This window comes from Girardinichthys multiradiatus, chromosome 8, assembly GCF_021462225.1.
Source record: "Girardinichthys multiradiatus isolate DD_20200921_A chromosome 8, DD_fGirMul_XY1, whole genome shotgun sequence".
In the NCBI taxonomy this organism is placed as follows: Eukaryota; Metazoa; Chordata; class Actinopteri; order Cyprinodontiformes; family Goodeidae; genus Girardinichthys; species Girardinichthys multiradiatus.
Genome location: NC_061801.1, coordinates 27,187,764 through 27,201,132, shown reverse-complemented (window position 1 = coordinate 27,201,132; position 13,369 = coordinate 27,187,764). Strand labels below are relative to the sequence as shown.

Genomic DNA, 13,369 nt, shown 5'->3' with positions numbered 1-13,369 from the left:
GGATTATGAGAATGAGGGCTCCTTATGTAACCCAAGACAAATAAAAACAGATTTACTTCCTGAAGCTCCCACTTTCCACAAGAGGAAGCAATCAATCCTGAATACAAAAATTTTTTTAACAATACAAATACAAGCTATTTTCGGTCATGTGGTCCTAAATATTTAACTTGTGTGTGTAATTTATCTACCTTTTAGTGTAGCTGTGCTTTTTTTCCACAACCCACCAATTCTTGGCAATGGCAGTAAAACAATATAGCAAAAAAATGTCAACTGATACACAATTTAATATTTTTCTTTTATTTACAAACATATCCAAATGTTATATGGGCTCGGAAGCCACTTTTTCTAAGTCTGATGTGCAACTATTTAGAAATTCAGCATTTTGCAGCATGTATATTAGAATAAAGCACAGACATATCAATGCAAAGAGATTCAGTGGTCCGACAAAACCATTAATCTGTCTCACAAATTTCTTCTTTTATCACTTTTTTGCCATACTTGCATGTTTCAGATCATCAAAAAACGTAAAGATTACCTGAGACAATACAAAATGCAGTTCTGAAATAATGAAAACAGCTGTCCAAACAAACCAGAGAGAAACTAATCCCCCCCTTACTAAACTTTAACCATCTTCTTTAGAAAGCGGATATAAATTCCCTAGCCACATCAAGGATAATTACTGTCAGATATGTAGAATCAATAAAACACTCAAATAGAACCTGTCTGACAACATGAAGCAGGCTAAAAAGAGAGAAATGTCATTGACATTACCAGTCTGGAAAAGGTTACAAAGCCATTTCTAAGGATGTTGGTCTCCAGTTAACCACAGAGTGTCCTTATTCACCAATGAAGACGACAATGTATAGTAGTGAACTTTCCCAGGAGTGGCCCGCCTCCCAAATCTACACCAAGAGCGCATTGGTGATTCATCCAGGAGTTCATAAAACAACACAGAAGAACATCTAAAGCTTTCCAGGCATCGCTTGCCTCAGTTAATGCTGGTGGTCACAATTCAACATAAAACAGACTGGGCAAAATTTGGATCTATGGGAGAGTTTCTTCATGGTGGTGGTAGTGAGATAGTCTGGGCTGATTTGCTGCTTCAGGACTTGGACGACTTGAGAATGTCCGGCCATCAGTTTGTGACCGTACGTTCAAGGACAACTGGGTTATGCAGCATGAGGAAGACAAAAAGCACACCAGCAACTCAATCTCTGACTGAATTAAAAAAACTACAAGAAATTAAAAGGATTTTTTTAAAATCCCTTCACAAGTCTGAAAGTGTGGGCTAAAATTCCTCCACAACAAAGTTAAAGACTTACCAAGGTGGAACAAGAATTATTATGTTTAGGAGGCAATTACTTGGATCTGAATAGGGTTTCTTTGCTTTAATAAACAGTTTTAAAAAATGCATTTTTTCTCAGCTTATTATCTAATACAGGTTGTTAGATGATCTGAAACATTTAAGTGTGGCAAACAAAGCAAAAATAGAAGCAATCTGTAAGAAGGAAAATGTTTTCTCTCAGCATTGGAATTTCCAACTCCCTAATGATTTACTTACTTTCACCCATCTTTTATAATTTATTTAAATCTGTTTACTGTTATGTTATTAGTTTATTTGCTCCAAGGGTCATGTCACATAACTCGTGGCATTTTCTGCAGACACAGCGAAGGTAATTTTTATTTGAGCGCGTTCATAGATGTGATGCAATCATTGCCAGGTTTGGTCCTCAGGGTATAAAGACTTTAAAGGTCTTTCTGTGATTTACCTGAGGACTTCAACCTCACATTGCAAGAACACTCTTCTCTTTATTTACTCACAATTGAAAAAGATGAATATAATAAAATCTCCTAAAGGGCTAGGGCAATATGGCCTTCATCTTATGATTCCTTTCTCAATGTAGGCATTATTTTTATTGGAGAAGAAAACAAAAATCTACAGAGCACCATTAAAATATATAAATTTACATGCATAATAAATAAAAAATATTTTATCAAAATTGTTCTTCCAAGCAGAACATCAAGACTGAAAATTACACAGAGAAAAGTGAAGGCTTTCAATTTGAGTTACAGGGAATTTAAGAGGTTTTTATAGAGTTGATCACAAGTTTTGAGTTACATAAATTACAGTGGTGGGGGAAAGCATCCTAACAAGCTGTAATAAGCAAGTGATGACTGTTTGCATAGAGACAACCCAATCTACATCTATTCAATGTAGTAATGTGCAGAGTAAAACAACAAATTAATAAGGGAACAAATACACACCATTTGGACAACAAGTCTCCCCAGGTCTCCAGGATCTTCTCTGCACACTCCTTTGAAACGTCACCAGACCCGCTGAGCAAGGGCTCGTCGTTATCTGGACACAAAGCAACGCAAACAAGACGCAAAATGATGGATTAGCCATGCAAAACATTAATGAGGAATAGTTATTTTCCTAAGATTTTAGCTGAGTTTTGCTTTATTCTTACATGTTGGACAAATGAGAAAAACATAGAAAAGATGGTAATATAATTTTAAAATAGTAACTTGGGTCAATAAGGTGTTTTGCTTAGTGAGTAATAAGGTCTGTGCATGCAGATTTTACCATATAAACAGAATCTACAAGAAGAACGTTCTGCTGTAAATGACTTAATTTGGTGTACAATTTTTTTTAAGAAGCATCTGAGAAAGACAAAAATATTGCAGCTACAAAACAAACCTACCAACAACTACAACTGTTCTTTTGCTTTTGGTAGCCTTTGTCACCTGTTACAGTCCAGCAGAAATCACTGACTAAAACACGTCTGCTGGTTCTGTACCCAGAACGATACAGAACAAACAGTTCTGTAAGTAAGTGCATGATTTCAACTCCTCTAGACTACATGTCTAAATTTGGTGCTTTCTCACAGGAAATAATTTTGATTCTTATGTGAAGTACTGTATAAATCAGATAAGAAATATACAAATAACCCACTTATGTTGCATGGTGTAAGCTTTATTAATTTTAAGGGCCTTAGGAGCTCCACTTTGTATTATTTTTTGGGCCGGGCTGTCTCCAGCATTTATGTGTAAACTAATTTATAGCTCCCACTTGTATTGTATAGCAGACAGATGTCTGATTACCTTCCTCTTCATCATCCTCGGGCGGTGAAGGAGCCATGGTACTGGGCCCAGAAGGGAGTATGCTAGGACTAGCTGAGGTTTTCCTTTTTTCTCTCTCCGTCTCACTTTCCAAACTCACCACCTCATAAAGTGTGTCAGAGGAAGGACTCTTTCGTTCTTTTCGTTCCATCTGAGAAGAGAAGACGTCTGATTAACTCTGGGAAAACATAATGTGTTAGAATAAGGAGGCTTGATTTAGTTTAACAACTTTGTAACCTGTCTCGTAGTTGGATTAGGGGGCCAGCGAAGTATGCTAAACAGAAATGTTCATATTGTCAAAATCTTAGAGAAGGATCGCGAACTATGATAATTTGTGTTGAACAAAACTTTTTTGAGAAGCTCATATTTAAAAGGAATATGTCAGAATTTTTTAAGCACTGTTCTGTTAAAAGCATTTTTTTATCTCCCATAACTCCCATAGTGTCATTTTCCATAAATAAAAATAACTTGGTGCTGTGGTCTGGAGCTAATAGCTAGTCAGAGAGGGCTTCTATCTTCTCAGTCTATTTTATGATCCAGTGTCTTTAATAATTTACACTAAAAATGGATGCAAAAAGCGGTGCATCACCAAAGACCTTCCTGTGTCAAACACACTAAGTGCTGTGTTCAAAGAATGTAAACACATTAATGCAGTAGACAAAAAAGAAAGCTATAATATTTTTCATTCTTTAAATCTGGTCATGGTCCCTCTCTAATCAAGTCATTAGCTTCAGCTTCTGGGACCAAAGTAATCTGTATTTCTACAAAATGAAGATATGAAGCATAGTGAAAGCAGTTAGGATATGAACTACTTATAATCATTTAGCAGAACCCCATTTCAAAAATTCAAAACTACTCTCTTAAAATTGAATTCAATTTATTTATATAGCGCCAATTCACAACACATGTCATCTCAAGGCACTTCACAAAAGTCAGGTACATACGTTTCAATTAATCCTAACCATTGAACAGTGCAGTCAAAGTTAGTTATTTATTCAAATTAGATAAAAAGTTTTTCTATCTAAGGAAACCCAGCAGATTGCATCTAGTCAGTGACTTGCAGCATTCACTCCTTCCGGATGAGCATGTAGAGACAGTGGAGAGGAAAAACTCCCTTTTAACAGGAAGAAACCTCCAGCAGAACCAGGCTCAGTATGAGCAACCATCTGCCACGACCGACTGGGGGTTTGAGAAAAAAAGCAGTTGTATAACAGCCATCCTTTTACTACCTTAAATAAAACCTGTAAGTCCCTGTATTAAAATTAAAATAGCAACAAATCAATATTATAGATAACTTTATCATTGTTTTTCGGTTTTAAATAACACAAAGTTCTTCATGTTATAGATTTTTGTTAATGCCGTCATACCAGGGAATCTTTACTCAAGGTTCTCATAATCTATGAATCCCATACCAAATAATATAAAATAATGAATCGGTTAAGTCAGCTTAGTTCAGTTTGAACAAAACCGCTTTAAAAAAGAATAAGGGGTGCGCTGGTGTTGTAGGGGGTAAAGCACGTGACCCATATACGGAGGCCTTAGTCCTCGACGTGGCAGTCAAACTGACTGGTTGTTTTACAAAAAACAATGAAATTATTCTTATTTATTCACAGTATTTCTAAGGATTAAATGGCTCGGCGTCACAGCCAATGTCTGGTTATTGAGACAAACCTGACGTAGTTTAAGGTAGAAGGTCTCAGTGTAGCTACGCTTGCCAAAGGGCCAGAACAGCCTGTCATTTGGAGAACACACTCTGACCCTCGTCTCCAGCAGAAACCGGACCGGTTCCTCCACCTCTGTGATCACCAGATCCACTGCAGTCGTCATGTACATGAATTTATCTATAAGCAAACAGAAGAAATATCACCCCAAATTATTGACACAACCCAACTGCTTAGAAGTCATATATTCACATATTTCACTAACTGCTCTAAAGTAATACTGTATAACTGAATTACCAAACAAGTACCCAGTAAATACAAAGGTTGTTATAAGCTTGAGAACAAGTCGGTCTTATCTAAACCTTGAGAGCGCGTTTTTGGCTCTTACCTTTAGGCGTTTCCTCGTTCACAGCCTGAAATTGAGGCGTGTTGGGGTTCCAGCTTCCTGTGATGATGTAAGACTTCCCATCTGAGCTTTTTCCCATTGACTCCTGTTGGGCACACAAGCTGGAACACATTGGCACATACACACCAGATACAAACACTACATAAGCCAAAAAAACAGCCACCCACCAGGTCCAGCAGGTGCATGTCGCTGTTCTTCACATTTCTCCCCGGGCTGAGCAGGAGTCCAAAACACCTGGAGAATAAACACGCACGTGCGGACAGGAGACAGAGATGTGTGACATGATTAAGATTACATAAGGGGAAAAAAACAAAGAGGGAAAAAGAAATGAGGCAGAGGGGAAGCCAGGCGTGCAACAATAACTCTCTGTATAGAGTAAAGGTTTTGAAACATTACATAAATGACCAGAAATATTTTCCTGAACCGATGGTCTAACACGGTCCAGACCACGGAGAAGACTAAACACATTCTTTCAGTCCTCACCTTCTCTAACTTTATGAAACAATAATAACCCAAGCAGAAGATTGAAGTCTGCTGAGAACGCTGTAATTTGTTTTACAGACTTTCCTTAAGTTGAACACTTCTGTGATCTGGTTTGAAACATTTACCTGAATCCTGCTAACATGGTCACATTAAAAAAGGGAAAAGATAGCAAGGAATTCAACATTTTGTCAATCCTGAGAAGAAATATTGACTTAACTCTCCCAGAGGTGCTGTTCTGTTAAATTCTCCATATTTCTGCTCGCCACAAACAAAGAAAGTAAAGCAGCTGCATTTAAGGAACTACTTGAAAACAATAGATGTCCCCACTGACTCACAGGGCTCCAGAGAGTCTCTGTATGCTGACATTCCTTATTCATTTTTCTTTGTCAAAATATGCCTTAAATGTGAAAGGTCTGAGTAATGGTAAATGTAATACTGTGTTTGCATTTATACAGTACCTTCCAACATTTTTTCACATTTTCTCATGTTTAAACACAAACTCCAGTGTATTTTGCCATAAACGTCAATCTAAACCGAGAGGTCCGGTAAGGACAGCATTAGTCATCGCAGTAGAGGACCATAGCAACTTTTGAGGAGCTGCAGAGATCCACAGCTCAGGTGGGAGAATATGCCAGGACAAATTTTCATTCGTCCGACAAATCTGCCCTTTATGGAGGTTTGGGAAGAAGAAACCCATTGTTGAAAGAAAGCCACCAGAAGCAGTTAGCCAGAAGCCGTTTAGCAGAGACGTCAAATGTGTAGAAGGTGCTCTGAGACTAGGTTTTATCTCAAATACAATAAGTGGTGGAAAAATAGCAACGTGCATGAGCCTAAAGACAGTGAAACATGGTGATGGCAGCATCATGCTATGGGTATATGTTTTCTTTCAGCAGGTACAGGGAAGTTGGTCTAGAGGTTGCAGGACACCAGCCCTTAAGGAGTAGACTTTGAGTCCCCTGGTTTAGATCAAGGTATATTTAGATTTTAGAATGATCTAGTCAAAGACTCAGAGCGAGCTAATACAAATGCATACCTGCAATGCTCAAAACCATGCATCGTTTTCCTGCTGATAAATATGTACTACCTTGCACTGGTAACATAAAATCCAGATACACTACATAAACCTGGCACAATGTGAAAGAAAGAGGTATAAATACTGTGTGCTTGAAACTGTGAATGTTTGGTGCTTTTTTTTACCTCTCGATTGCCAGCTCCTTGTTGGAAGTTTGCTGAACGTAAATTACAATTTTCTTGTCCAGTCCAGCACGAAGCTTGAAGCTCTGTTTGTCCTTGTCTTTTGCAACAGCACTGAATATTGGTACAAAAGAAAATTACAAAACATGACTCTTTAAATGTCAGGTTTGATAAAAGTACAACATAGCTTTAATATTCTTTAATACTGTATTTATAGAAATATGTCAACAAGTTAGCTGTTAAATGGGCAACTGACTGAACTTATACATTTATAAACCAGGTCAAGTTTAGAATAGACACATTAATCAAAATCAAATTACACCAAAACCCACTTTCAGACAGGCCCTGCTCATTTTCCCGCTCAAAATCTATTCCAGCTCAGTGAAACTGGATCAGAACCAGGTTTTGGAAAGAAATATTAATCAACATTCTCCAAACCCCCACTGACATAAATTTCTGAGGAAATACCAAAGAAAATCTAGAGTTGAGTCAGCCAAGTTGAAACAATATCAATCACTTTGAAAGATATGGCAAATATTCTGATATCGCTGTGAATTCCAGGATGCAGCATAAGAAAAACATGCCTCTTTTTGAATGATGACTCATAGAACTTAGTTGACCAGAATCTCTCAAACTAAGTCACATTTTTACTTCACAAAAAAAAAAATAATCTCCACCACCTTAAGACTGAAAAGCCTGTCAGTGACACTATACTGCAGATAAGGCACATGGCGTGTGGTACAGTTTCCACACAGCATTCTGTAGCACATTATCATTTAAACAAAGAAAGGCTCATAATATACAACAATCAGCCAGCATGTAATTCCATGTTAAACCTTCTTCTTTGGAGGACACTAATGATAACGAAACAAAAGCTAATTAGGAGGAAACATGCTGGCTAAAAATCAAATATTTTTGTTTGTCGTGTTTTCCCTGTGATCCAAGCAGACAGGCCTATTGGGAACACACGGAAGTGACTCAGTATTACAGAGAAAGAAAAACAAACATAAAATTAAAAAAAAAGGTCAAAGCTGATGTGATGAATGAAGCAAATGCAGGAACCTTGTGTTTTGCTTTCTTATTTGCAACACTGATAAAAGGAAGAGTCTGTTTCTCATTTCTCTCTGGAACTATTCTTCTTCTTTTAGCTTTGAATTCAAAATAAAGTGATGTAATTACACATTTAAATTCAAAGCATGTGTCCCTAACCTTCATCTAATTTTCAAAAAGCCCATAGTACATGTACTCATAGTACATGCTGTCGGTTGAAGCATGTACAGACAGAAAATGTTGAGATTTCTCAGTTTTAATGGATTTAAAGGTTATAAAAACTAATTAAAGACTTGACCAGCTGATTAAAAAAAAATATTAAAATATATATATATATCAGATTCTGTTCTTTGTCCAATTGACCAATACATCTATGAATTACACTGTGTGCAAGTAAGAAACAAGACTATTTCATGTGAATTTACCTGAAAGTACCCTTGCCATCATCCTCCCTGATTTCCAGACTGACAGTAAAGGTAAACAAGTCGCTGTCAGGGGTGAGCGGGGCATTCAGCTGAGACGACAGCAGTATCTTCTTAGCTGACCTCCGAAAGGCTGTGGCAAAGCTGTACAGTATCCTGCTCACCTGGAGACAGAGACAAACAGACATGCAATCAACCACTAAACAAAACATCAAACAACAACAAAACAACTTACGGAAAAGGAATAGAATTAAATACAAAAGGTTTTTAAGATCAGGTTTGCAATAGGGCTGCAGAACACAATGCAACCTTATCGTTACCGCAACATAACTATTCAATATCAATTATTTCAAATAGTAAGGACTAAGAAACTACAGCTCTGTTGTTTTTTTTTTTTTTTTTTTTGCAGATGTTTTCAATCAAACCATGTTTTAATTTTCACCATAGCTGGATAGATGACTAGGTATCTGCGTAACTTCAAAATATACACCATTGTAAAACAGAAGCTATTAGCCATATTTGGCTAATAACTTGGGGGGTAAACAAAAACAGGACAGTTCTTACATAAGTTGTCATAAGACCATCTACTTTCCATGACAAATAACTGTGCTTATGAATGGACTAATGTGTACTTCTCAGAATTGCTAGTTATGTGTTTGTCTAGCTCAGGGGTGTACATGTGTCTATTTAGGCCCTCCATGGAAACGCTGACCAACTTTTATCAAAACGTATGTAGAAATGAGCCTGGTTTTATATAAAACGATATAAGAAATCCTTGGTTAAGCAGTTCATTGATGTGAACACCTGCAAAGAAATCCTACAACAGGTACAAAGAATAGCTTTTCTTGTTTAGTCCTTTTATGTTATTAGGCTGCAATGTATGATTTTCTTTTAAACATCCTATCATTTGTAGGTCTGAAAATAGTAGTTGGCCCCTCTCTACTCAAGTATATCATGTTGTTTTAATTTTTTTTTTCCATTGTCAAAAGCTGACAAGAGATTAAAAAAAAAAAAGTACAATTCCATAAAAGCTATCTTATCCCTTAGATCTAGTAGGTTTTGCAGCTCTGGTTAAAATTCAGCCTTAGCAATTACAAAAATGCTCTTTTTAGCAAAAGTTATTTAAAAGGCAATTTTAAAAATGAGCCACTCTAGACCACAACCTAAAAAAGTACATTGAAGAAACATGTTTAGATTCTTAATCCCAAGATAAAGTACAAAGTAGAGCGGCATAATATCAGGAAAAGGCTTAATTATGATACCACTGCTAAATATTGTGATGATGATACCGATTAAGATTAACCCACATTTTCCTGACTCGCTTCTTCCTTTTCCACCATTGTAATTTCACCACCACTTTTTGTAAGATTTAGCATCTCAACCACTAAAAATCTACATACAGCATGCATCAAGGGAGGTGGCCAAAGATATTAGTTGCATTCAGACTGTGAATGTAAAGCACTGAATAGAAAATTGGTTTTCTTTCTCTTTCTCCATTTAAAGTTCAAAGTAAAGCATTCTCTGTTGCCTCTTTCCCATTGCAGGGACTCTCCAGGATTCTGAAGGCCATCATCAAGTTTTGACACATTGTTACTAGAGTTATTTCTATTACCCGGGTCCACACTTTCCCAGATAAAAAGGTCTGATCCAGGAGGTAGGACTTCCAGATTACCCTGGGATTGTCGAGGGGCAGGGTTATGTGCTGAAAAATGATGATTGGTGGACCCTTTCTTGAACTGTTCTGATTTCTGCTCACCTGCCATACATAAGACCTAATTGTAGTTGTTTTTTATTTTTACTTTATAAGTGATTCATATTTAGGCATACTCTTACAATTATAATCTGGTACAACCCAACAAGCAAAAAGTCAGTTGTGTGCTTTCTATCTTGTTTTGTGATCAAGGTCCGGCTCTGCTTGTTTGGTCTTTGATTTCTTATTACTGGCACCTGAAGGACTGGAGGTGTAGTGCAGTTTTCTCACCCACCCGTCAATAGGTTGATTTAAATAAATTTCCCGGTGCCTTTCAAAGCACTGGAAACAGAAAGCACACAAATTACCCAGCTGCTGACAACAACTTAATGTTCTCCTAAAGATGATACACTTGGATACTGTCTGAGCTTTTTCTGTGACAAACTGTATATGCTCTCCTTCATACTATAGACTTGAAAACTCGAACTCGTACTCGTCGTCTTCCGCTTATCCGGGACCAGGTCGCGGGGGCAGCAGACTCACCAGAGACACCCAGACGTCCCTCTCCCCAGACACCTCTTCAAGCTCCTCCGGGGGGAGCCCAAGGCGTTCCCAGGCCAGCCGAGAGACATAGTCCCTCAAGCGTGTTCTGGGCCGTCCCCTGGACCTCCTCCCGGTGGGACATGCCTGGAAGACCTCCCGAGGAAGGCGTCCAGGAGGCATCCGGTATAGATGCCCCAGCCACCTCAACTGGCTCCTCTCAATGTGGAGGAGCAGCGGCTCTGCTAAGAGCCCCTCCCGGATGGCCTAGATCCTCACCCTATCTCTAAGGGAGTGCCCGGCCACCCTACGGAGGAAGCTCATTTCAGCCGCTTGTATCCGGGATCTCGTTCTTTCGGTCATGACCCAAAGTTCATGGCCATAGGTGAGGGTAGGAACGTAGACTGACCGGTAAATCGAGAGCTTCGCTGTTCGGCTCAGCTCTCTCTTCACCACAACGGACCGGCACAGCGCCCCCATTACTGCGGCAGCCGCACCGATCCGTCTGTCGATCTCCCGCTCTATTCTTCCCTCACTCGTGAACAAGACCCCGAGATACTTAAACTCCTCCACTTGAGGCAGGAACTCCCCTCCAACCTGAAGAGGACAAGCCACCTTTTTCCGGTTGAAAACCATGGCCTTGGATTTAGAGGAGCTGATCCTCATCCCAGCCGCTTCACACTCGGCTGCGAACCGCCCCAGCGCATGCTGTAGGTCTTGGCTGGAGGGGGCCAGCAGGACCACGTCATCTGCAAAAAGAAGAGACGAAATCCACTGGTCCCCAAACCAGACCCCTGCCGGAGTCCAACATGCACCGGGAACAGGTCCGACTTAGTGCCGGCAATGCGGACCAAACTCCTGCTCCACTCGTACAGGGACCGGATGGCCCCTAATAAAGGGCCCCCGATTCAATACTCCTGGAGCACCCCCCACAGGGCATCACGAGGGACACAGTTGAATGCTTTCTCCAGGTCCACAAAACACATGTGGACGAGTTGGGCAAACTCCCATGAATTCAAGTACCCTCAACTGGAAAACTGGCTCAGAGTTTATCTGCTAAGCTGTGTTTCTCTCCTAGGTGAAGCCACTAAAGGAGTTACTACTGCCTTTAATGTTTTCTTTTTCTTTAACATAGAAAGTACTCCTAAATCAGTGCTTCTGTGTACTTTTGTGTGTATGCTCTGTTCTCTCAAACCCCATAGTCTGTCATGGCAGATGGCCGCTCACACTGAGCCTGGCTCTGCTGGAGGTAACTACTGTTGAAAGTGAGTTTTCCTCTCATTTGTCGCTACATGCATGCTCGGTTTCAGAGATTGCTACAAAGTCAACAACATAATGCAAATTAATTTCCACTGTCGCTACATGCTCATCCAGGAGGAGCAAATGCTGCAAGTCATTGACTCGATGCAATCCGCTGGGTATTGTTAGATAGACAACTTTTTAATCAACTTGAATAATAAGCCGAATTTGACTGCATTGCTTTATAACTAGGATCCAGTGGAATGTATGTGCTTGACTTGGAATATATATGATTCATTTGAACTGACTTTGTAAAGTGTCTTGAGACGTGTTGTGAATTGACGCAATATGAATAAATTCAACTGAATTGAAATAGGCAAATTACAGCAGGCCCGAGTGCATCTGTTACTGTAACTGTGTGGCACAATAAAATCAGGAGGCAAACTGCAATAATATAAAACCGGACTACGGTTTTTATTTTAAATACTGACTAATTTTTGCAGAGGAATTGTTAAAGTAAAGTTCCTTAACACAAAACTGACAAGCCTGGATTACAAGAACCTGCAGAGGGGATTCTGTTAAATCTCCAAAATTGGGTTACAAGTAGACACTGCGTAGAAGGATGTGACAATTTAGTCACATTCTCTAAATGAACTTTTCACTCAGTAAGTGCTTCAACTTTAGATCATTACAGACAGATGTGTCTGTGTTAAAGATCACTCTACCCCAGCTTGAGGCTCACTTCGAAGCAGTTTTGCATCATTTCTAAATGTGGTAAACAACAAAGCTTTTGGGTATAGAGAGATGGTGTGGGGCAACTGCTGTTATCAATGAATAACAAGACCCTTTTGTTTATTTAAGACCTCTGAATATAAAGCAGTGTTTGTTCTTTCCCTGGTAAAAAAACAGAAGAACATCAGGGGATTGCAGAGGAGTTTTTTTTATGTAACCAAGTGAGAATAGAAGTGAGAGTTGGGGGTGAAGAAAGCTAAATGGAGGGGGTCTTACCTCTGTCTTGATAGAAAGAATAACATTTAAAACAATAGAAGTGTTGTTCCCTGCTCGGCTTAATGTTCGAGTAACTGTTTCCAGATTTTATTGTTTGCACACGGATTTCTTTTTCTGCAGCATGAAGGAGCTTTTCCAGCACACGCATTGTAAATATATGTAGTTTGACATACACTTACTGGACATTTACCAGTTCTCATGTGCCCCCTAAAACTCAAGACCACTGACAAAGAACTTGATTCAACTAAACAAACTCGCGCACGTCTTTTTATTATAGGAAGCCAATTCAAACAAAAACTAACATGTGACGTTTAAACAATGACCTGAAGCAGTAAAGGCCTCCCCCGAATGATGTTTAAACCAAAAACGTGTTGGAAAAGGAAAGAAATTCAGGAGAAATTTTCAGATCAGTCTAAAACATATTTCAAGGTTTCTACAGTTTTTATGTTGAAATTCCAGACTTCTCCAGAATCAAATCAAGGTCTTTTTAAAGTATAAATAAAAAATGTTGGGAGTTTATGGCATATTGTTCTATGATGTTCAAGTTTTTGAT

At 38.9% G+C, this 13,369-nt stretch overlaps 1 protein-coding gene across 6 annotated transcripts in view; it reads right to left on the bottom strand.

Moving 5' to 3' along the window:
- LOC124872277 (rab GTPase-activating protein 1) overlaps positions 1-13,369 on the bottom strand; it is a 92,637-nt gene that overhangs the window by 62,106 nt on the left and 17,162 nt on the right. For all 6 annotated transcript variants that reach the window (XR_007039238.1, XM_047372065.1, XM_047372068.1 and 3 more), the window contains 7 exons: positions 8,343-8,503; positions 6,871-6,981; positions 5,358-5,424; positions 5,173-5,275; positions 4,795-4,964; positions 3,106-3,274; positions 2,266-2,359 (listed from right to left, as the gene is read on the bottom strand). Coding sequence is in view for 5 of the 6 variants with exons in the window: in XM_047372065.1 (XP_047228021.1) it covers positions 2,266-2,359; positions 3,106-3,274; positions 4,795-4,964; positions 5,173-5,275; positions 5,358-5,424; positions 6,871-6,981; positions 8,343-8,503 (875 nt within the window). In the remaining variant the exon portion in view is untranslated. The remainder of the gene's footprint in view (positions 1-2,265; positions 2,360-3,105; positions 3,275-4,794; positions 4,965-5,172; positions 5,276-5,357; positions 5,425-6,870; positions 6,982-8,342; positions 8,504-13,369) is intronic.